We start from the raw sequence: 25,378 nt of genomic DNA, 5'->3' as shown, positions 1-25,378 counted from the left end.
CCCTCTAACTCTCCCCTTCTTAACAGCGGGCTGGGCCATTGTTCCAGGCTGGCTTCAGCCCATTTTGTTTCCCATCCTAGGCAGCTATGGACTGTGTCATAGCACAGATCCAGTTAGGTATCCCTAACATCTCCACTTAAGCCCTGAACCCCACTTCCTTCCAAGTAGTGTGCTCCAGGTCATCACCTAAAAACAGTCCACAGGCATGGCAGGGCTCACTGCAACTTTCAGAAGACTTGACCGTCGCCCCACACAAATGGAACAAGTGCCACAGGATAGTGACTATCTCTGTTGTCAGCCACCACAACCTGATGGAATGCATGGGACATTACCTGGTCTAGGGAAACCAGCTGACTTTGTATCATAGTCATACTAGCTACTGTATCCCTCACAGCCTCAACCCCTCACCCATTGATGGTGGCCCATTGCCTATACTTTCTAGTATTTGAGGGCACATGGATCTTAGGAACCATCTCACTGTCACCCAGGGACAGTAGGGTAACCCCCCCCATTAACTGGGACAAACGTCTCCCCCCAGGACTATATTAGCCACCTCTGGCATCTTTCCTCCAGGGGGAGGTTGTGCTCCTCTTTGACACTTGGCATTCCCCTTGTAGTGTCTATACTCACCGCTCTCCTAGCACTTGGGAATTCTGGGAATGTGAACCAGACCGTTCCCCAGTGAGCTGTTTTTGGAGCCTACAGAGAACTCCTTGGGGCATATTACCAAGGGCCATTATCGCCGCATTAGCGGGTCTTTTTCCCGCTAATGCGGCGATAATTTCATCACCCTATTACCGAGCTGTCGCTAACAACAGTTAGCGACAGCTTGTAGGTGATAACGGGCATCTAGGGGCCCAATTTGCATGTCAGCGATAATTATCGCTAATGACATGCAAAGTTTGCATGCCAAGATGTTAGCGACTGAAAACAGTCGCTAACATTGCTACCTCCGATTACCAACTTTTGGAAATATTCGCGCTAAGCGCGAATATCTCCAAAAGCTAACGCCTGCCCTGAGCAGTACTTAGCCATGTTATCCAATGGTAGGTGGATAACATGGCTAAGAGCAATAGCTCAGTAATGCATGAATATCGCTGACTTTTTAGCGATATTCATGCATTTCGGCCAATTTTTATCGCTTAGGAGATAAACCTTGATAATAGCAAGGCTCCTAAGTGATAAAAATAGATGAAGCACGGCGATAGAATTATTGCCGCTAACCAAACATAGCGATAATTATCGCTTATGCTTGGTAATATGCCCCCTTATTTTTCTCTCCCTTCTCCTTCTTCTGGTGGAAACCCTGACCACCATTTTGGGAGTCCCCCCTGATACCTTTCTGGACACTCTGGTCCTATTCCAGAGGTTTGCTTCATCAGTAAGCTTCCCGGCACCAATAAGCTTGCTATCAACCTGGTGTTGGCACAGCTCTGGAAAACAAGTGTCAAGAATGTGCTCCTTCAAAAACAAGTTGTACAACTCATCATAGTCATTAACTTTGCTGCTCCTCACCCAGCCCTTCAGTGCCTTACCAGCATAGACAAAGAAAACCACCCATGTTTGTATAGAGAGTTTGTGACTGGCCCGGAACCCCACCTTGATGTACATTGTCATTGTCTTGTAGATAACCAACACCCCTATGTAATGTACAGAACTCCTTTGCTTCCTAGCTAGGTTTGTACTAATATGGCATGGTCTCTTTGAGGGTCTCTCGTTAAGAGGTTGAGGAAGAAATATTCACAAATCCTACGGCTTAGTGTGCTTGGGTGAAGCGGAGGTCAGCTGCTAGTCTGAATGTGAGGGATCAGAGTGCCACTATGATACCTAACTTTGGGAGTTTGTTTCTGCAATAAAAAAAATATCGTACAGCTGCCATGCCACAGGAACCACATGGTATTTTAGATTTGCCAAAGATTCTTCAGCCAGAGAAGTGGATGTACAAAAGTAAAATTGTCACTAATACGGTGTGGGTTTCCTAATTAGGTGGACAGCCTGCTGTTGTGGGGTGCCAGAGGCAGGTTTTCGCCTGCTCAGCATACCCTTTAGGCCACCTGCACCAACAAGTCTACATAAAGCCTTATATGTTTTCAAAATATAACTTTTAGAATAAAAGTGAAAAACATACTTTTGCAGCTAAATGTTTCAAACTATTTCCCTCATATCTTGGAGAAATATTTCCCCAATATGATTCTGGCAATTTGGCATGCCACCAAAGAACGTTTGACCTAACATATGCAAAAATACTGAGAACACCATACATAAGAATAAGAAGTTGGGGTTTCAACATGAACAACAAGCAAACAAAAAATTTGAAGTGAAACTTACTTCTGTAAATTTTTCTCATAAATATTCTTTGTGAATGTCCTGAAACCTCACTGGATATGTCCTTACAAGGCACCAGTGAGTTTTGCCCTAAGTGAATTTCAGTAATGTAAAGGAGGATCAATAATTGCAACTGAATAATATTTATAAGTGCCTTTAGAAATAGATAAAATAGAAATTATGTTAAGAGGGAACACTATGTGATACTACAAGGCAGAGTTTATTTCATGCTTAAATACTGAGATGTCAATATCTTTACCACCTGCTGAATTGCAAAGGTAGCTAAAACACATACACGAATTCAAAGTCACACAGAATCTCCCTGTGCAGGAAAAAAAGGTTGCAGAGCGGATCTCCATATCAAATTGACAAAGGTGCTACTATCTGAGATTCTAGCAGTGATGTATGAAGGCCAGATGACCTGCTTGCTGAATGTGATCTAGGCTTCACAACTTGCAATGAGATTGAAACAGGATATATCCCCATTACGCAAATCTTTGCATGGGGCACATCTAAGATTTCTATACACCTCAGTCATAAAGGAACAGGTTCTCCTTGCCCTGAGAAATCACCATGGTACAGAACTATCAAACCAAGACAGAAGACAACACTTCCGGATCTTAGGTGTTCTATTTTGTTTTTTACACTGGCTAAATTGGTATAAACAAATTCCACGAGCCTTAAGTAGCTCCCAGAACTATTTCCCACCTGCACATAGATAAATACTGCAATCATCTAGGTTTTTAAATCTTACCTCTGTGCCATTATTCCAGAGGAATGTTAGAGGTCGTTGGCTTCAGCACATTGATTAGTTTCTTCTTCTATGTGCACGATGAGAGCCTACTTCAATACAGCTTTTGTGCAGAATTCCATCTATTTAAAACTACCATTATTGCTTTCAAATTCAATTTGATTGGACTCCTGTGGTTCAAGAGGAGGCACGTGGTAAGGAGACACTTTGTGATTGGCATGCTGAACTGGTGCACATGTTCCCTAAGGAACCTGGCTCATCATCAACCTTGGTCCAGTCAAGGATAAACACAACATGGTGCCTAGGATCTATCAGCACTTATTTTAAAGGTGTTTATGTGGTCCATCCCAATCTAGAAGAGGTGTGAGCTGAGTAGGTAAATGGAACTTAAGCCAATAAATGTGATATCAAATGTCAGTGAGCAATAACATCGTCTTACCTTAAAAACAAACAGCAACTATAATGACAAATCCACCAGACAATGACTGTATGAAATATCATATTCTTTATTCTTAGCTTTACTCTCAGTTGTAATCATTCACTCTGTGTAAGAATAACGCATGTTATATAAATTAATTTTACTCTACTCCAAAATGTTCTACCTTCACCTTCGGTGACTATTAACAGGAGACAACATCCTGATTTCACAGTGAGAATATTGTCCTGCTTGGCCACTAAAAAAGCTAATATACCCTCCCTATAGTTAAAGAAGTGGAGTACATCTCTGACATTACCTCAAATTTGCTTTTAATTTGACCTTAAATGTCATTAATTTCATGTAAAAATGTGCCTAGTCTTTTCCAAAATGATGTTAACATTCTTTGAAAAATGTCCCCCACTTTTCCACAAACCATCTTTCGTTTGAATTAGAAATAATTTTTTTCATTCATAAATTGTTTGATCACTGAAAAGTATCACTGCAAATGTTTTTCTGTCCCAAACTATCAAATGGCTGCCTCCAAAATGTCCCTTTTTACTTAGTGAGTTCAGATCCCTAACAACCCTCCCTAAATATACCACTCCTGTCACCCAAGAGGTGGTCAGAAAAAGCACAACACTGCTCAATTAATACGGCTTTCCTTCCCCGGACTCTGCTGATGCATGTAGGCAGGTTAGAGAAAAGCAGTAAGTTTTAAGGAGACGCTTTTGATTGCACTTGGACTTCAGGCTCCCCCAGCACATTTAGGAATGCAAAGGGGAGGCAAAAAGTAAATTATGAACGTAAGCTGGCATAAGAGATGTTTTGGTCTCTGACTGCTTCCAAAACTCTTCTTGACTGTCTTCATTTTGGCAAGAAAAAACACAAACATGTAAAAGAAAATATATTGAGCTGCCTATCACTAAAGTGTAACAGGACCCGGAAGACCCCATAATTCAAGGCTAACACATTAGTGTATCCTAATTCCAATTTTCAGTGAATGACAAAACCAAATAAACTGCAACATTTCTTAAAAGTTATATGAGTGTTGTTGAAGTGGGACAATGTTATTTCTCTCTCTAACTCCACCTACTCCTTTGATGATGGCATCAAAATGCGGAAGTTTCAAAAGTTAATCGATTTACTGATAATAACAGAGGCAAAGCACACACTTTACATGAAGATGATCATTTTATACATGGAAATATAAATACCGACCCTTTATTAACACGTAAACAGTGATATATTAATATCATGTGTACAGTCCCTTTGATAAATCATGATCAAATAAAGAAACGCAGTACATTAAAAGGTCTATTGCACATGTTCAAATAAGACCTAGGCTTCAACATATAGATATAAAAGTATAGAAATTCCATTTTTATAACAGCAAATTTGGCAAAATGAAATCGAAGAACTTGAGGTACTAATAAGCATGACTGAAAAGAAGGCCCACTGGTGAAACGATCGAAGCTCCAGGCAATGATGCTACATTTCTTCTTCTGATTCATGATCCTGTTCTGATGTTTTTAACCTCTTAAATTCCATTGGCTGCTCCTCCTTTAACCGGAGTTGCACTACCCTGAAAAATAAGAAGATACATTTATTTGAAGTACAGCAGAAATAGTTTATTTCCTAGTATACCATACATAGATAGCTTTTCGGTGCTGTTTTTAAAACGCATTATGGGTGCAGGTTTATTCCACTCAGCAGCACCACGCTCCCCAATCTGCACATTGGTCTAAAACATTTAAAATGTTCTCAACAGACAGAGTTTCAAACAGATGGCATTCTAAGAAGCCATTTGTAGTGAGCGCGCTAACGTAGCACGTCACGTAACCACGTGACGTGCGGTGACGTAGGGGCGCGAGGTGCGCAGCGCGGCATTTAGAGCGTGAGCTGGCTGGGCGAAGGACATGCTTTGCGCTCCTTGTATCATATCACTTGAATAAAGAGAGTATCACCGATACCCGACTCCGAGAGTTATTGGGGGAAGGAAGTACATCATTACAGTGGCGACGAGGGTGGGATAACAACCCACGACCCCCTCCACGTGGCCGACGTGAAGAACGGCAGAACGGAACGGAGTTGCAGAGTGAGCAAGGAAGGCCCGAGGGAACGCACACGACCACACCCTGACCGGGCACCGCAAGGAGCGCGACGCAGCCAACAGCACGTGGAACAGAGCACTGCAGGCGCGCAGAGATCAACCTGCTGGGGACCGCGACACGCCTAAAAGCAGAAGACCAGTCACGGTCAAGGCCCACAGGTAACCGCACTGGCTACCCCACCCGAGCAGGAAGGGGCTGGAAGGAGCAGCCCTCCACCCTTACTCAATAAGGAGGAACAAAACAGCGCGCCGGGGAGCCCGAAAAGCCCGGACAGTGTGCTGCCCACATCCAAAGGCGAGAAGATGAGCGCGCAAGCAGGGTTTGCGATAGCGCCAGTCCAGTTCCTTCTCAGACCAGGGGAGCTGCTCATGAAATGGGTGGACTGGAAAGAGTACATAGATAATTTCATAGAAGTACTGGAAGACGAAAGCGAGGAGAAATTCAAGCCACCTAGAAAGAAACGCATCTTGCTGCTAAACCTGGGCCCAGAAGGCCTAAGAATATACAAAAGCTTGGTTCCCAAGAAGAGAGAGACGGATGACGACGATGTATACGCACAGGCAATGGAAGACCTGGAGGAACACTTCAAACCATCGGTATGTGTCTCAGTGGACAGGTTTAACTTCCAACAAAGGAAACAACTACCAGGGGAGACCGTGGAAGAGTATGTGGCAGCGTTAAGGAAACTGGCGTCCTCATGCAAGTACGCCAACTGGGAAAGTGAATTCATAAAAGACCAAGTGGTGATGCACACCACGTGCACGAACGTACAGGACAAGCTATGGGCCGCAGGAGACACCTCGCTCAAGGATGTGCTGGTGATAGTCAAGAGAGCCGAACTGGCGCGAAGGTGTGCAGCGGCCACGAAGAAAGAGAACGTGCCCAGCGGGGTGGTGAACAAGGTGGACAATGAAGAGCACCACAAAGATCACCTGGCGCGGAAACAGCTGGAAAAGGGCCCGAACAAAGGGCAAAGCAACCCAAGCTCATCCGGCAAACCGGCCGGGAGTAACAAACGGCCCTGCTACAGATGCGGCAGTTGGGCGCACGAGGCGCACGACCGGAAGTGCCCCGCGCTTCGCGCCAAATGCTTGTTTTGTGGAATTGTCGGCCATTACGAAAAAGTGTGCAGGAAGAAGGCATCCAAGAACGCAGTGAAGTACGTGGGCCAAGAAGTAGAGGAGCCAGAGGAGGTGGCTGAAGAAGAGGTGGTCACAGTCCTCTGCATATATGATGAGATCTTGAGCGTGGACGACCCTGTCCGAGGCGCCGACGGAAGGAGGACGATGAAGCCAATCATGGACATGATGATAGGAGGTGTAGAAATCCAAGTGGTGGCAGACACAGGGTCACCTTACACCATAATTCCAAGACACGTATGGGAAGAGAAGCTTGCTCCACAACTGGGCCCCGAGCTGGATAAGCTGGACATACGCCCCGTTACATACAATGGAGATCGAATCCCCATGGCCGGATGCAGGAAGCTGAACTTCGAGTTCAGGGGCAGGTCCGCCAGGTGTAAATTGTACGTCTCCGAGAAAGGCCCTTCTGTCCTGGGGTGGCTCGACCAAGGAGACTTGGGGATCAAGTTGGATCCAGGCGGCAAAGAGCAAATATTGCTGACGGAGCAGGGAGAAGAGCTGGACACGGCCAGGTGGAAGAAGGAGTTCCCAACGGTCTTTGGGGGTTCAGTAGGGAAGCTCGACAGATTCGCGCACAAGATCATACTCAGAGAAGGAGCAGTGCCGGTAGCCCACAAGGTGAGAAACATCCCGTTGGCAGTGAGAGATGACGTGAAGGAGGAGCTACGACAGCTAGAGAAAAGAGGGATCATCGAGCCGATTACCTGCGCCGAATGGTTGGCGCCATTGGTGGTGGTGAAAAAACCCAATGGCAAGGTCCGTCTATGCGTTGACCTGCGCGAGCTGAACAAAAACATAGTGGTTGAGAAGTTCCCCCTTCCCCGGATAGAGGAGATGCTGGCCAGCACGAAGGGAGTTTAGTGGTACTCCACCATAGACTTAACATCGGCGTATCACCAGATTGCCCTACACCCGGAGAGCCGCAGTTTGACATCGTTCATAACTCCCTTCGGGTGCTATCGATTTCGCCGCATGCCGTTCGGGCTAGCCTCGGCGGCTGCGGTGTTCCAAAAACTCATGCACCAATTGTTCCAGGACATTCGGGGGGTCCAATACTTCCAGGATGATATATTGGTGATGGGTCGCGACAGAGCTGACCATGACAAGAAACTGGACGTGGTATTGAGTATCCTGGAGAAGAAGGGCCTCACGGCAGAGTGGGCTAAGTGCCGCATAGGAATGGAAAAGGGGACGTACTTGGGCCACGAGATAAGTGCACGAGGAGTGACCCCCAAGAGGGAAAACGTGAAGGCGATTTGCGACGCACCCCCACCTACCAGCAAGGAGGAGGTCAGATCATTCCTGGGTATGGCAGAGTATTACGGAAAGTTCATAGAACACTTCGCCTCAAAAACCAATCATATGAGGCTACTACCTAGAGAAAACAGTGAATTCCGGTGGTCAGAGGAAGCCCAGCAAGAATTTGAGAAAGTAAAAAGAGAAGTGGCAGGGGCGATTCCGCTGCAAGGATTCGACCCCCAAGGAAGCACAATACTCACGACGGATGCCAGTGAGAAAGGACTGGGAGTAGTCCTCATGCAAGACCGCGGCCAGGGGAGAGTAGAAACAATATGTTTTGCGTCCCGCACCCTTAATGACACCGAAAAAAAGTACAGTGTGATCGAAAAAGAAATGTTGGCAGTGGTGTGGGCCATGTCTCGTTTTCGGCAATTTCTGTGGGGCACCAGGTTCCGGTTGAGGACCGACCACAAGCCCTTCCTCAAGGTACTCACATCTAGTGGTCACGCAGACGCAACTCCAAGGATCTCAAAAATGTCACTCAAACTAATGGAGTTTCGATACGACGTGGAACACATCCCAGGAAATAAGAACAAAGTGGCTGATTACCTGAGCAGGGCGGCAGCAATGGAGCCCAGTACAGAACGCAGTGAGGCGACGGAAGAGTGGGTCGCACTCACCGAAGACCTAGAAACGTCCATAAGCAAGCAGGAATGGAAATTAGCGTAAGACGAGGATCCCGTCCTGGAAGAAGTGAAGGCCTATATAGTAAAGGGTTGGCCAGACAAAAACAAGACAGGGCGAGGCCTCATCCCTTACTTCGAAGTGAGAGAGGAATTATCTATGGATGACCAAGGCATATTCGTATACAGAGGAGAAAGAGTCATACCGCCGGCAAGGGTGATCTCCCGGTTGATGGACATGCTACACGAAGGCCACCTGGGAGCGGGGAAGCTGAAACTAAGAGCCAAGCAGAATTATTGGTGGCCGGGAATGGACATTAGAGCGGAGAGACACGTTAGAGAATGTCCGAGGTGCCAGGGTGCGGACAAAACACTCAAACCGTTACGCCCTGCCCTAGGAAAAATTGATCCTCCAAAAAATCCGTGGGAGGAACTGTCCATAGACATTTTAGGTCCAGTACTGAATGCACAAGGGATACAGAAGTACATTTGCGTAATGGTGGATCGCTATTCCAAATGGCCGGAATTGAGGATCGAAGAAACCATGGACACAGAGATGATAGTGAGCTTCATGGCCGAGACTTTCGTGAGAGAGGGCATTCCAAAGAGTGTTCTCAGTGACAATGGACCCCAATTCCGCTCTGAAAAATGGTCTCAGTTCATGCGGAGAAATGGCATTTTGGCAAAACACACCTCCATATACCATCTAGCGGGAAATGGCCTGGTGGAGCGTTTCAATAGAGTGGTGATGGGCTCGATACAAGCGGCGATCTCAGACAACAAAGACTGGGAAGCAGAGATTTGGCACATGGTATGGGCATATACGATAACGCCCACGAGCACCGGCTATAGTCCCTTCCAGATCCTAAGAGGCCGCGAGCCCTTCACTCAGGACAACCGGATATGGAAAGAAAGAGTCATAAAGAGCGAGTGGTCACCGGCAGTGGTGCAATCCAATCTGGAGAGAGCACAAGCGGTGTACACCAAACACTACGATGCACGGAGGAATGTAAAGGACACGGCTTTAGAAAAAGGAGAATGGGTGAGAGTAAGACTGGCCACATTGCAGAAAAAGGGTGAAAGCAAGTACAGCAAGCCCCTACAGGTAGTGGAAGTCAAGGGCAGGGCGGCCTTGCTGAGCGACGGTAAGGTGTGGTCGCAGGACCGCATGGCCAGGTGCAACAAAATACTCTGCTGGAGAGGCAATGGAAATGAAGGAGAGTGTGAGAACAGCATTGACAACCCCTGCGAGTATGGGGGAGAGGACATAGACATTGGTGAGAGAAGGCAAGAGGACCAAGAGGCGAGTGGAGAGCAGCAGATTGAAGAGGATAGGAGCCGGAGTGAGCCTAGCGCGGCTGCGCTAGGGAGTGGTCATAGAGAAGAAGCAACAACTGCCACGTCCCTGGTAAGACTGACGAGAAGGGGCAGGGCGGTGGTCCAACCAGCGAGGTTCAGAGACTACGACATGAGCCAGGACTTGTACATATAGTTTGTTGGGAAAAAGGGGAGATATGTAGTGAGCGCGCTAACGTAGCACGTCACGTAACCACGTGACGTGCGGTGACGTAGGGGCGCGAGGTGCGCAGCGCGGCATTTAGAGCGTGAGCTGGCTGGGCGAAGGACATGCTTTGCGCTCCTTGTATCATATCACTTGAATAAAGAGAGTATCACCGATACCCGACTCCGAGAGTTATTGGGGGAAGGAAGTACATCATTACACCATTAACATATCTCTTCATGAAACACGTTAGTTGTGCCACCAAAATGTGAAATTATTGCAGTAAATTCTAAACTGAAAATCCCCATTTCCAATACAAAAATACTACCTTGCCCTCGCAGAAATGGCCTTCAATACCAGGAAAAAAGCACACGTGCAATTATTTTTTTTTTTTTTTTTTTTTTTTTAAAACCTTTATTGATAAAATGCACAGTACACAGCGTCTGCCTACAACCCCGCAGGGCCGGCCGCTATGACATATGGAAAAAGGAGAGAAAGGAGCTAATAGGGCAGAACACCGTTGAAGCCATCACTGAACAAGGAGTGTCGTGTGGGGCCGCAAACCATAGTAAAAGGATAGGTAAAGGTTTAATTTTATGATTTTGTCGAGTACAAATTACATCAATACAAGGAGAGTAGAGGCTAATAAATGACCAGGATAGCTATCATCATTCAAGGAGCGCTGAACCCCGACCCCAGGGAAGCAAGGAAACGTAGAGAAAAAGGAACAGCAGAAGAGAAAAAGAAAAAGAGGGCCATAGAAACAAAGAGAAAACACAAAACACATCCCATCCCCCCACCCTGCATACCAGCGGAAGGCCACGGCCCACCCCCCCCCCAATAGGCATGCCTGTCGCCCCAAGAGAACCCCCAAGTGGGAAAGAGAATACAGGGAGCGAGAAGAGACATCCCACTCCCCAATTCTCAGAAGAAGTGGGAGGAGAAGAAAAATTAAACATACTCCCGGTCCCCACCAGCCCCATGAGCATCCCCCACCAAAAGTATCATCGGCAAAACAGTGGTTCCAAGTAGAACTGCAGGTGGGGAAATATTACCAAATCTGCGAAGAATCAAACAAAGGGCAGACCCATCCTCACCCCAGCCCGTCGATGCGTCTATAACACTAAAGAGATCCCCTAGCCCTGGCCCGATCTTAAGTGGCCCCATATTTCCATCCCCCGGAAGAAGACACAGCCACCGATAGTAGCGAGAAGGCAATGCAATTAAGAGCCCGCCGAACCTTAGCCCGATCCCAGATGCCCCCCGGGGCGCACCCCTCGTAAAATATCAATCCCCTTCACAACTAAGGAGCGAAATGGAAATAAAGAGTGGGGGAAGAGTATAACGAAAGGATAAACAACTCTAACCGATCCCAGCCCCGCAGCCGAAATCTCGACCCCCACCCTGTTTATGACAGCAGAGAAGGGAATAGCAATGCAGACACAATTGGGGAAAAACAATTCGCAAAGCGTGACTTGTACAATTGCATAAACAGCGAAAGCCTCAGCTCAACCAGCCAATCAATCGATAACAGAGAAGAGCAATCTAGCCCTGGCCCGATCTCGGATGCGTTCCCAACTGGAGTTCCTGGAGAAAGCCCGCCCCCTCAGAGAACAAAAGACAACATGGCCGCACAAAGAAGGAGAGTAAAGTGGAAGCATAAAATGGCCGTTGAATATCACCACATAGTCCCTTGTCCTTCATGAGTCGTTTCCCTCGTCGATCCGGAACGCACAGGCTCTGCAGCTTAGCAAATGTAACACACGAGGGAAACTCCATCGGCAGGGCCGGAGGCTGCATGTCCAAGTCTAGGGGCAATAACAAAGGCGCAGGCATCAATGTAACAGACCCCGGAGGCGGGGGAAACAAAGTATCACAGGCGAGTCCACCGGACGGTCGGTGTTGAGCGTAGGCGGAGGCAGAAGCAGTCAAATCACATCCGCGGGCAAAAAACACGTGCAATTATTGAATCCTCCAGCACACGCTAATCTCAAAACATAATCATATTCATATGAAGCATTTAAATGACATGATCACATCAATTCTTGTTTTTCATGTATTCTTTAGTTTATTCTTGAAGTTCTGGTCTTTAGCCTCTTTAGCCAACACGTGTTTCATCGCCAAAGGTAATTAACCGCAACGCCCTCAGGGCTAAAAAAATATAGACATAAGCATCGCTCGGATTAATTCTTTTGTTACATAGCTTATAGCATCAAAATTATGTGACTCACGCGCCTCTATTAGCCGTAGTTTAAGTTTTGGTGAAATCATAGTGGCAACCCATGCACAGTATTTGGATCATATTGTTAGTGTTGGTCATCGCAAAGGATTCAATTCTGAGTTATACAGAATTATTTACATAATATTGTTAGTTTAAGGTTTTGATTATCATGAACATTGGAATATGTGATGTTACATCGCATGCGCTACGTCGCATGCAATTACATCACATTTGTTACAACGACCGCATTGTTACAACGCAAACCATTACATCGCAAGTAGTTCCTACGACTTGATGTAGGGTGTGCGCTGGACTTAGGAATACTATAATTTACTATTCCAACGCCAGCGCGTGTGACAGTAGGGAAGGTGCTGGAATAGTAAATTATACTATTCTTTAGTTTAGTGGGCCCCCTATAGCAAGTCGTAGAAACGACGTGCGATGTAATGGTTTGCTTCGTAACCATGTGGTCATTGTCACAACCGCGTTGTAATCGCATGCGATGAAGCGCATGCGATGTAAATGCTGTTTCCCAAACATTGCAGTGGACTGTGAAAAGCACTAATATACACTTCATAAGTAATAATCTATATTTATTACATTCTAATTTTCACTTGCAAACATGCATCCCAAAGTTATAACGTGTTATTCAGACTTTCTTATGTACCCACCCAAAATTGTGGTAATACCCTAATATGGCTCCTTGTGACCTCCTGAACAATAAGGTACCTGTAGCTTTGAGTAAGTTGTATCTATCTGCAAATATACCATAACTAAAGTTTTGTCAGTCAAATATTCCATTACTGCATTTCAAAGTCATTACGTGCAGATAATCAGGATTCGCATATAAACAAGGTCTGAAAGACCCTACCTTAAGGCCATTTGCCCTCCGTCCCGGTATCCTGGAGTCTGCAGCTGTTATACTTTAATACCCTACAAGCTTAGCATATGCAGGTATATCTTACTGTAGTCAGTTAAGCACATGTGCTTTTTTACGCTAGATAAGGTGAACTTTCTAGAAGGTCTAAGACGCTCTAATAAACGTACACGTAGATATTGTTATTCCCTGTTTTAAGTGGTGCTATGAGGTAGGGAGGTCACCCACTCCCCAGTTAGATAACCACAGGTCAAATAAATGTTGCAATTATTGAATCCCCCAGCACATGCTAATGTCAAAACATATTCATATTCATATAAAGCATATAAATGACATGATCACATCAATTCTTGTTTTTCTTGTATGCTTTAGTTTATTCTTCAAGTTCTGGTCTTTAGCCTCTTTAGCCAACACGTGTTTCGTCCCAAAGGTAATTAAACGCAACTTACCCAGGGCTAAAAAAATATAGACATAAGCATTGCTCAGATCCATTCTTTTCTTACATTGCTTATATAATCCAAAATATGTGATTCTCATGCCTCTATTAGCCGTATTTTAAGTTTTGGTGAAATCATAGTGGCAACCAATGCACAGTATTTGGATCATATTGTTAGCTTTGGTCATCGCAAAGGATTCAATTCTGAGTTATGCAGAATTATTTACATAACAGTGTTCGTTTAAGGTTTTGATTATCATAAACATAGCAGTGGACTGTGAAAAGCACTAATAAACACTTCTTAAGTAATAATCCTTATTTATTACATTCTAATATTCACTTGCAAACATGCATCCTAGTGTTATAACGTGTTATTCTGACTTTCTTATGTATCCACCCAAAATCGTGATAATACCCTATTATGACTCCTTGTGACCTCCTGAACAATAAAGTACCTGTAGCTTTGAGTAAGTTGTATCTATCTGCAAATATACCATAAATAAGGTTTTGTCAGTCAGATGTTCCATTATTGCATTTCAAAGTCATTACGTTACGATAATCAGGTTTCACATGTGAACAAGGTCTGAAGTTTTTCTTCCGTCCCGGTATCCCATTAATTTCCTATGTCAGAGGATGTTTCCAAAGTTCAGACAACTCCAAATCTGTTGCTTCCATTTGTCACTATGTCTGTATTCTGGACTCTGGAAATACCCAACGTAAACAATTTACAGCGTCTTGTCTCATAAGTGGCCACATTTAGTAACTGCCCCTCTTCCTACTGAAAACGTAATTTTAAGAACCGTCATGGTCTCTTACCAGAGTATTGGTTTCATGGCATCTGGTGATACAAGGGAGCACGCTCTGGTGTCTCCCTCTTGAGTTTGGCGCTGTGTCTCAATAAAGACAGAACGAACATGGGTATGGAAGGCGAACTGTCTTCTCATCTTATCTATGTCTAAATGGTCGCCATTTTGAAGTGGCAATAGAATGAGAAATTATACTCGATTTAGTACCCAGTTGACATGTTAATTGAATAATATATATGTTCTGATAATGTTATGTAATTGTAACCAAAAGGTTTCAGGACAAATAAGGTTTATAATCAATTTGACTCATATTCCCATCTATATATACCACTTGAACATTGGGTGTAATGTACTTTTATATGTATAAAACGACCTTTAAGTTGTTTCCTTGAGGAATGAAATGCGACGTCATGAAGGTCAATCACGTTTTAACTAAAATAAACCGCCCCCAATGTATCAATAAAGGCAACCAATTATCTGTGAATACACAGGATTAATGTCCCTTCATATCCACCTTAACATGACCACCATTTTAACGTAACCTCTACAAGAGTGGCTGTCAATACTTAATATACATTTAGTCAAGTATGTACCCCAGTGTATGGCTGCGAAACTGTTTGATCTACTATTGTGTCTGTTATATGTTTTTACCACCTGTGTCAATAACTGATGATGCATGCTTGTCGTAAGTCACATTCACAATGAAAATCCAAGTGCATCCAAATCGCCCATTGTCATACGCCCAACAAATTTGGTTAGTCATATTAATAGTGTGTATGATTTTTGTATCCATTTACATATACTAAACAAATTACATTATACTTCAGCATATAAATATGTAAATTTTCGTATGGGAGGTCTCCATGGAGTTGCTCAGTTTGCAAGATGGCGTCTTGGTTAGTATAGTTGAGGATCTTTGCGATGATCGTTCTTGGGGAAGCCCCACGTTTCGGTGGGGGAACCGGGGCTCTGTGGGCCCTTTCCACTGTGAAGAAGGTGGAGAGCCACTTTGGTTTAAGGTGATTCAGGATTAAGTTCTCAAGAAAAAGGTCCATACTGGGGCCTTCAACACCTTTGGGGACCCCCATCACTCAGATATTGTTTTGGCGAGCCCGCCCCTCCTGATCTTCGATCCTCAGGGCCACCTGGCGTTGTTGGTGGATCAGTTGTTGAACTTTTTCTTCTAATTTACGTGTGGTAGTTTGTAGCTCTGTAATATTCGTCTCCGCCGTTGTGACTCGCTCCGACGTCTTGTTCATTACTGCTCTTAGGAGATTCATTTCAATCGATACTTGCTCGATTTTTGATTCCAACATTGCTCCCAGGACCTGAATAGCTGCCATAATTGAGCTGAGAGATGGCTCGCAGGTTTCAGCCTGACCACCTGAGGCGTCGTCATCCGTGGAAGGCTGTTTCGGGACCGAATATTTGTCCGGTTTGTTCGATTACACCGGTGGGGCACCTTTCGGCTTCACTGTGGGAGAATCCCAGACGTTGTTGGATCGGTACACGATTTCCAGAAGCATAGCCCGGTCTCTCTCCGTCCCTCTGGATGCCCCTGGCTGTATGGGTGGGTCACTGATGACTTTCAGTGGGGGGGAGGGCTATCGCTGAACCCTGCACCCTTATTACATGGCCGCTTCGTAGGTACTTACATCACACAGTGTGGACAGGGTGTGACTGCTCTATCGGAGCAATTTGTGGGGTCGTTTCCCCTCCCACTGTGTTCATTACGCCTCTGCAATATCTGGCAACGACAGTGCCTACCAGGCCCAGGTGTACATCCCCGTGGGCCCGATAATCGCCATGGAGCATTCTGACATACCTCTCTTCAGTGTGGCCTAGCGAGACCACACCGGCCAACCGGGTTGCAATGAGAGTGTTAGGCCCTTAGGCGAGGCCGTCGGGGTGCGAAGTCAGGCGTGCCACAAGACTCGGCCACTCAGATGGGTCTCATCCAGTATCAACTACACCTTAACCATTTCAGGGACGCCGCAGTATGCAATGGCTACAAGATCCTCCCTGCTGCGTAATTAATTGCTCAAGGCCTTAGCTCCACTGATCAGACATGGCACTAGGAGGATGTAGCCCCCTTTACAGCTTCCTTGGGGGCAAAACATGAGGGGCTCACATAAAAGGTAAAAAATGGGCCAGTCTAATGATGGGTGCCTTTGACGTAGCCCCGACGGAAAGCTGCGGTTCATTAGGTGTGGCAGTGCCCCAGCAAGACCACCCTCTCTCTCCTGGGTCAGAGAGCTCGGGCCAGGCACTGCAACAAGGTCGGATGTCGCTACTTCATTCTTGGGCTGTATTCTGCCGTGCTCTGGAGCATAATCGGGGCCTGTTTATGATTGGGGGGGCTCCGTCGGTTCACAGGCTCAGGAACACTGTTGTGATATAGGCAAGCACCCCGTTCTTCCCGTGCGGCCCCTTGCACAGTTACACTGCCTTTCATATACAGCCCATTGATTCCGTCTCCCATGGGCGGATGTGCCCGTACAGTATCAATTTGTCTTTTTATGCTGGGCCAATTCTGCGTCGGAGCGGTATCTCAGACTCACGGGGTCTCTCCATTTCTTACACAATTCAAGGCTACCTCGTACCGTTGGTCAAGGCTTCGTAGGGAGACACTTTGACTCAGCGGAGGGCCCAGTCCACCCCGATTGCCTGGGGTACTCACAGTGAGGCACCGACCGCCTCCGCCGATAACGCCGCTATCCCTCAGTCACTCGATGTCGTCCGGATCTTCAGCTCATACGGAGCGGGTGAGAGCACGATGCAGGGGCCCATGAACACAGGTCAGGCTGCCACTTTTTCTGTGCAACAGTCCCGCCGCCTCTCCCAACAAGATGCTCCTGCCGGGTGCCACTTGAGCTCTGCCCCTCCCCGCCGAAGACCTCCACACGTATTCCCTCTCACGGCTTAGTAGTCAGCGAACTCGGCCATTACAGGGTGCAGCTCATTACTTTTGGGCTAATTCGTTACTGTTAGTTTCCGCTGGCACTGCAGACAACTGTAACACTGCCCTGGAGGAGAAATGCAGCATATAAAGGGCTTTTCGCCTTGGCCTCTGCGGAGCTCTCCTTCTAGGCTGCCATTTTGGCTGACACCAGGCCACGCCCCCAATAGAAGGACTTTGAGGGTGTCCATAACCAAACTTTTGAAATCATCCCAAGTATTAATTGCAACACAAAATACGTAATATATGCCTTAGAATGCAAGTGCAGGTAGAGATATGTCGGCAGCACAATCAGGACCCTCCGGGAAAGGATTAGTGAACATATGAGAGCTGTTGTACATAATTGCTTAAGACACCCCATGGCTGCACATATTGCGGAATGCGATAAACAAGGGACACATAGGTCGTTCAATTTTTTATGGTATAGAGCACATACCTAGAGACTCCCGTGGGGGTAACAGAGAACGTACCCTAAGAAGGAAGGAAGCAATGTGAAGTTTTACACTTGAGATTGGTGGAAATGGGTCTGAACACAGATCACAAGCTTCAGTACTTCCTTGGTGAATGAAAAAGCGTAATAAATAAAGAAAAGAATAAAGGGTTTACTTGCCTGTGAAAGAGATTCGTAGGCAAATAATAATGTGATATATAGAATGTTTTGCATGAATTTGATTAACTATACAGTTTCTTTTTTACATATTCATATGCTGAAGTATAATGTAAATTGTTAAGTACATGTAAACAGATATGAACATCATACACACTGTTAATATGAGGGACCACATTTGTGGGCTTATGACAATGGGCGATTTAGACGCACATGGATTTTCATCGTGAATGTGATTTACGACATGCATGCATCATCAGTTATTAACACCGGTGGTAAAAACATACAAAGGACACAGAAACCAGAAAAGTAATTACTTGCAGAAACGTGATTATCTGTAAGTAATGACTTTGGAATGCAGTATTGGTACATTTGTTTGACAAAACCTTATTTATGGTATATTTGCAGATAGATACAACTTACTCAAGCTACAAGTACTTTATTGCTCAGGAGGTCACAAGGAGTCATATTAGGGTATTATCACGATTTTGGGTGGATACATAAGAAAGTCAGAATAACACGTTATAACACTGGGATGCATGTTTGCAAGTGAATATTAGAATGTAATAAATATAGATTATTACTTATGAAGTGTATATTAGTGCTTTTCACAGTCCACTGCAATGTTTATGATAATCAAAACTGTAAACAAACAATATTATGTAAATAATTCTGCCTAAATCAGAATTGAATCCTTTGCGATGACCAACGCTAACAATGTGATCCAAATACTGTGCATGGGTTACCACTATGATTTCACCAAAACTTAAAATACGGTTAATAGAGGCACAAGAGTCACATAATTTTCATTCTATAAGCAATGTAAGAAAGGAATGGATCCCAGCAATGCTTATGTCTACATTTTTTTAGATCTGAGGAAGTTTCGGTTAATTACCTTTGGTGACGAAACACGAGTTGGCTATAGAGGCTAAAGACCAGAACTTCAAGAATAAACTAAAGAATACAATAAAAGCAGGAATTGATGTGATCATGTCACTTATGTGCATTATATGAATATGCATATGTTTTGACATTAGCGTGTGCTGGGGGATTCAATAATTGCAAAATGTGTTTGACCTGTGGTCATCTAACTCGGTAGAGGGTGACCTCCCTACCTCATAGCACCGCTTAAAAACAGGCATTAAAAATATATACATTTACGTTTATTAGAGCGCCTTAGACCTTCTACAAAGTTCACCTTATCTAGAGTAAAAAAGCACATGTCCTTAACTGACTGCAGTAAGATATACCCTCATGTGCTAAGCTTGTAGGATATTAAAGTATAACAGCTGCAGACTCAATCTTAAACAAGCATTTACAATGCAACGGTTTCACCCTTGGAAAAGTTTGAGCTATTGGCATTGTGAATGACAAACTTTTTATTTATGTGTTGGTTTTGAAAACAGATAAATAAATGGCATTGTCATTTACAATAGCAATAGCTTAATCTCTCGCAAATGCGATTTCAACGTTCCAAGCACATCAGCCGGCGTAGTGAGGCTAAACTGTGATAGAAGACTGTCCCGGGAAATATGGACCCCTCAGGACTAAAGGCCTGCAATATTAACTGGACTCTTCCCAGGAGCCACTCGGAAAATAGTTGTTCTTGTTGAAAGAGATAACTACAGCACTAATACTCTGAAAAGTGGTCGCCATTATGTGGCAAGAGTGTGGCAGAGTTAACTAAGTCATGTGTCTAAAAATGGCAAATTATGTGTTGGAATATGGCACTTTGTGATAGTATTTCTTCTTTATTTTGTCGTATTTACCAATGTTAACACTGTCTTAGAAAATGATAGGATGCATTTGCACCACTTTAGCACTTAAAAACAGTATTAGGCTAAACAAAGTTTACCTGACAACCTTCTGCTGGACAACAGCACATTTTGCTGCACATTTTGTCATTTTTGTTCTGTTTGAGCTACATACAAATTGTTTCCATTAAAATCTGCAAATTAAGCAGCAGTTGAAGGATTACGTGGCAAATACGGTAACTCCATAATTGTGCGAAAAACGCTGCACATGAAAATCTCATAGTTCCAGTGGCCTTGACATTCGTTTGAAGCATGATGAAAGCAATGATTGATCCTACCCTGTCCCTGCCAGCCTTTCACTAGTATAATCCATACGGCGACACAGCGCAATCTGGAAAAGGTTAATTATAAACATTCACGTTTGACCTGCACCTCGAGGGAACATTAACATGAGGTCTAGAAATGGGACAAGAAGAGGCAGATTCGCTGGTGTTATTTATTTAGATGAACTTTACCCGTTGTTTGCATAAAGGGTTAACACCAATTCTTAATCTGATCAATTCTCTTCTTATCTGCTGACATGGTAGTCTACGAATATAATAGAAATGCTGCTTATTTTGCCACGAGTTGGCCATAAAACGTACAGATCGTGAGCTCAAAAGATTTCTCTCCCCAGCCCCGAGTTCCCTCTTATCAGCCTCGGTTTGTAAGGCCTGAGGGCACAGCTTGGTCCTCATGATTCTACAAGCTTTAGTTATAGTGCCAAAATCGGCAGCTCTGGCCGTTATGCCACAGCTTCATTTAACCCTGTTCGCCAAGTTGTAGTTGTCGTGAGTCAAGAAGAATGCTCCACTGCTGATGCTTGCACTGACGCTGTATGCACCTGCCTGTTCTGTGTGAAGGAATCTGATGGCGCTGCCGTCCGTGAAGCAGCATTCCATTCCATCGCTGCTGGTTCTTCGTGCTAGTCTGCATACAGTTGTAAGTCTGCCGTGTGCGTGGAATGGCCGCTATGTACATCCATTGTATTATGGATGTGGACTCTCATGAACACTTGTTTGGCACGTGCATGGCTTGGTGTCGGGATGATAAAACATCTCGTGTTGACCCTTTGCTCCGCCTGTGGTTCAGCCGTCAGTGTGATGCGCTGCAGAGCTTGGTTTATGTCACCATAAACCCAGTAGACCATGTGAGTTCCTCCCTTCCTGAATAAAGACGGCCAGTGCAGGCACTCCTGCCCATTGTGCTGATTGTAGGGCATGAATTGGCAGTGAAGCGTAGCTCGGGTTGTGTTCTAGGATGTGCGAGGTGCAGCCTGCTCTTTATTGCCTCTGTTTACAGTAGGAATGGAAGGGGCCGTGGCTGGGGCATGGCGTGAGTGGATTTGAATCCATGCGCATTAACTACCGGAATACCCAAGAATACCCGGAGCCAGAGTGATGTGGGGGGTTCCATGTGACGAGCACTAGTTGACTCCGCCAGTCCTACTGTGCATGCCCGGAAAATGTGCAGCACCTGGAGGGCTCGCGTGGTTCCTCGGTGGACTCCTGCATGACTTATGTCCAAGAAGGGAGCTTCTTAAAATGCATGTTTACCTATGTGCAAGAGCTCGTGGGCTCTTGTATTCGAAAATGCGAAGACCACGCTCACCTGACAGCAGCTACCGGTACAGCACCCTCGATCTTCCTTTCTGCTCCAAAGTCACTTAGTCTGCACGAGAATTTGTCCTATCAGCAGCGTTAGGCTGTCTGCGGCTGCGGGGCGGGCATCGAGGTCAGGTGACGTCCGTCACAAAGAGGCGGGAACAGAGGAGTCACTGAAACCGGAAGACATGCGCGCTCTTACCCAATCCAGTCAGAGGTCATCCAAAACTGTACACTTACCGTTTGCTACGCTTATATTGCCAGTCAGCGTTATGGCCATCTTCGAGTCAGGCAAAACGTATATAAACTATGGAAGAGCAGCGCTACTTTGTTTTTGTTGTTGTACATGTTACGTTGTATTTGCTGGCGATCTGCAGACCACAGCAATGTGGAGCGTTTATAACGACCAATACATTGTGGGAGGACATTGCAAAATTCGTGCTGACCGTGAGAAACCATCACAATACTGCACAGGCAACTGTAGAAGACTCATTTCAGAGGAAACAGTTGAAATGTGACATCATTAGACCAAGATGAACACATTATGATAACGTTGATCTCACGCAATATAAGTCAGGTCCCGGGCCGTGCTGTGATTGGCTGACGTCACAGGGGTGTCCCGGGCGGCAGCCAATCACAGCGCGGCCCGGGAAATGACGTCACGGGGGTGTCCCGGGCCGGCAGCCAATCGCAGCGCGGCCCGGGACAAAGGGGCGGGGCTTAAAAAAAGCACCAGAAACGCCCCCGAATCGCGTTTTCAAGAGAAAGCGCGATTGACAGCCTCTGTCTCCCAATGGCTAGCCCCCATTTATGGAGCTAGCCAATGAGAGGCAGAGGCGTTGCCGACATCCATACTGAAGACAAAAGTTTTCAAACTGGGAGGGGCTGTGCCCCTCGCCAGGTTGAAACCTAAAAAAGCTAAATGCATGCACTCATTTGCTTAAACACATAAGGGTCTAATTATCAGGAAGTCATGCAACGTAGCACGTCATATTGCTGCGGTGAACTGCATGAATGAGGCATGAATGAGCTGTATTTAAAGCAATATGATGCATTCCTGGCCTTTCCCCTGCACTGGCGCCCTTACACCATAGTGGAAAGTGCCTGCATTGCATAGAGGATTGTTTTGTGCAAAAACAATCATGAGAGGCCTCTTCCTCTTCCTCTTAATATGTGTGCTGCAAATGCAGCACTCATAGAAAGAGGAATAAACGAGGACAAATAGAGATATTGCTTCTTGTTATGCCTCTCCTGGGTAGGTATAAGATTTTGGCTCATTCTCAAGTTTACAAGTTCTTGTAGATCTGGGAATGTGTCATGGAAAACCATGGGATTTGCACGGGAACGTCCAGCAAAGAAAATGGATTGCCTTGCCAGGGCAGAGTAAAGCTACGCAGCGATTTTCGCTGCGCTGCTTTACTCCAGATTTTTAGAGATACTCAGGGCCACGCAAAGTGACTTTGCGTGGCTTCAAAAATATGTCTTACGGTTTGCGTCACTCTTGCACCATGTTATAAATTTCTATGGGGCAAATCACAAATGGATTTAGCAGTAAGGGAATAAGTTCATTGTGGGCCTTGTATTTTATTTTTTAACAGTTTCATCATGGGCTCAAAATAAATGTGTCTTTCTTGAATTTCTAAGCAACCAGGATAATATGCTGCATAGCTAAAAACGTATTAGGTCCCAAAGACAAGACCAATTGCATTGCAAATGATTGTCTTTTTTATCTTGCATGTAGCTTTGAGGCTAAAATCTCCCATTTGGGCCCAATGTCTTACTTGACAGCACTGCACTGCATGCACTTGATGCAGTCTTTACAAATGTCCGGGGGTTGAGTCAAACTTTTCCGAGCCCAATGGAGAGCAGGTCTTTCTGCTTCTCGCCAGCTGCTAGCACCTTGGCTTCAGACAGTGTGACCTATTTGATTGGTTCTGTCCAATGCTAGCCTTTCAGGCTGCACTGCTGATGTAGTATTGTGTAGCATAGCTTCTTCTTCTTGCCTGCAGCCACCATTGCTGGTGTCAATCGGTCCTGCCCTGGAACTCTGGCCAGATATGGGTTCTGCCCTGCGCCTGCAGGGATGTCAGAAGATTTTCAGATTCACTGTCCCACGGCCCAGGGCCGATCTGCTGGTACTTCACACACAGCGCCCTCTGGTGGGCAGCTTCCATCTGGGTCATCATTTCATGTAGGCTTGGAAGGAGTAATTCCCTGTGAGGACTCCCTCTTTTCCTTCTTTTAGGGCAAAGTATTCAGGATGCAAAGAAGGATTGCTGTGGGAGGCGAGGATCTCCTTTTACTGGCGGTAGCAGCAGATTGCCACTAGGGGGCACGCAACTTTTTCCACACCCATAATGGATCAATGCACGTGGCCTTGGTCACTGCGAGAGAGGCAGGAGCTGTATCACTAGATCCTTGGCCTCGTTCAGGATCGGATGGGCCAACTTTTTTGTTATGCCTTCCTCCTGGTTACGATGCTCCTCATTCATATGATGGGATAGACACCAGCTGTGGACAATGGGCTGCAGCAGCTCCACAGCCTTCTCACAAGCCGGGTGTCCTCTGAGCTGTGTTGGTGCTCCCAGTCTGCGCTGCTGAGGCCGTGGTGGTGACCGTCGGTCTCTAGCACCTCCTCAGTTGGAGGCACTGGCTCTGCTGGGTGTGGATGGGGAGGAGGCACAGGGGTACTCTTCCTGCTGGTGACAGTAGGCCGCTGCTCTTTCACCGCCAAGTGTGAAGGGTGCCATTCCTTCCTCACGCCAGTGACTGTCTAATGTTTAGTGCAGCAGCGAGGCTCATGCAGACAACAGCCTTGTCAAACGGAGCAGCAATGGTCTGTCTGGCGGGTGGTTGCAGGGAGATCTACAGGGTCTTTACATGCTAAAGGCTGTGCCGCAGCGAGCTTCTTACCCCCCAGTAGTGGAACAATCGGGAGCTGAATCGGTACCACTCCTGTAGTGAAGGAGCTATCTGGCCTGTTCACGTACCCTCTGCACGCATCCACGCACCCAGAGTGCGGGCTCGCCCGAGGGTTTAAATAAAGGGGCTCAGGACCGCTCGGGTCTTGGCCCAGTAACTCAATCTAGTGTGTGTGTGTAATTGTTTGATGTGGCCCAAACCTGCGGCATAATTCCATCGTGACCAGTGTTCCGACCCACACGGACACTACACTGGCGACGAGACAGGTCTTTCCCACTCCTCGCCGTGTCCATACCTGTAGTGCTCCCTGGTGCCTGCAACTCACGGCCAGCTGCTGCGGGTGCCCACCCCACGAGAATCTGCCTGTCCGGAGCGGAGGAACACCAGTGTGCGTCTCCTCGGCGGGTTTAACTCCTTCATCGTTGCTGGCTGGTGTCTTCGGCGTGCAGAGCGGTGCTGTTAGGTGAGGCCTGCCCTGCTCGCTTGTGTGCGCGCGCCGCCCAGGCCCACTGCTGCGTTGCTTGTGCCCTTGCACCCATGCCCCCGCTGCATCTCGGCACGGCCTCGCTCCCACAGTCACGTGGTTGTGGCGTCTCCAGCGTCTGGCTATGTGTTTGCCCTGCAAGGGCGCGATACTCACTCAAAGCAGCCCTCAATACAGTCCTATCAGATTTGGACTCCACAGCCCGGCAATGCCCAGGGGGAGAACGCCTGCACTGTAGTGCCACACACAAAGGGATACATTCACTACAGGAAACACAGCCAATCATCCACACGCCTCCCTACAGTTTGGTCCTTCATGGAAGGGATTTAACCCAGTGTGGACACACGCACACTTGGGACAGTCAAGCCACGCAGCCAGGCCCACAAACGCTCAGAGGCTCCCCAGTTCAACTCCAGCAGCCGGAGCGCGTACTCACGGCACGTGCGCCGAAGCCAACACCATTGGTGCTATCCCTACACACCACAGACCGGCGAGAGAT

At 46.2% G+C, this 25,378-nt stretch overlaps 1 protein-coding gene across 2 annotated transcripts in view; it reads right to left on the bottom strand.

Moving 5' to 3' along the window:
* Positions 1-3,566: 3,566 nt before the first annotated feature.
* Positions 3,567-25,378, bottom strand: part of TMEM45A (transmembrane protein 45A) — a 628,573-nt gene continuing 606,761 nt past the window's right edge. For both annotated transcript variants that reach the window (XM_086934543.1, XM_086934542.1), the window contains one exon: positions 3,567-5,076. In XM_086934543.1, coding sequence (XP_086790669.1) covers positions 4,983-5,076 — 94 coding nt within the window. In that variant the 3' untranslated portion in view covers positions 3,567-4,982. The remainder of the gene's footprint in view (positions 5,077-25,378) is intronic.

Source organism: Lissotriton vulgaris, chromosome 8 (genome assembly GCF_964263255.1).
Source record: "Lissotriton vulgaris chromosome 8, aLisVul1.2, whole genome shotgun sequence".
Lineage (NCBI taxonomy): Eukaryota > Metazoa > Chordata > Amphibia > Caudata > Salamandridae > Lissotriton > Lissotriton vulgaris.
This window is presented reverse-complemented; position numbering and strand designations above follow the sequence as displayed.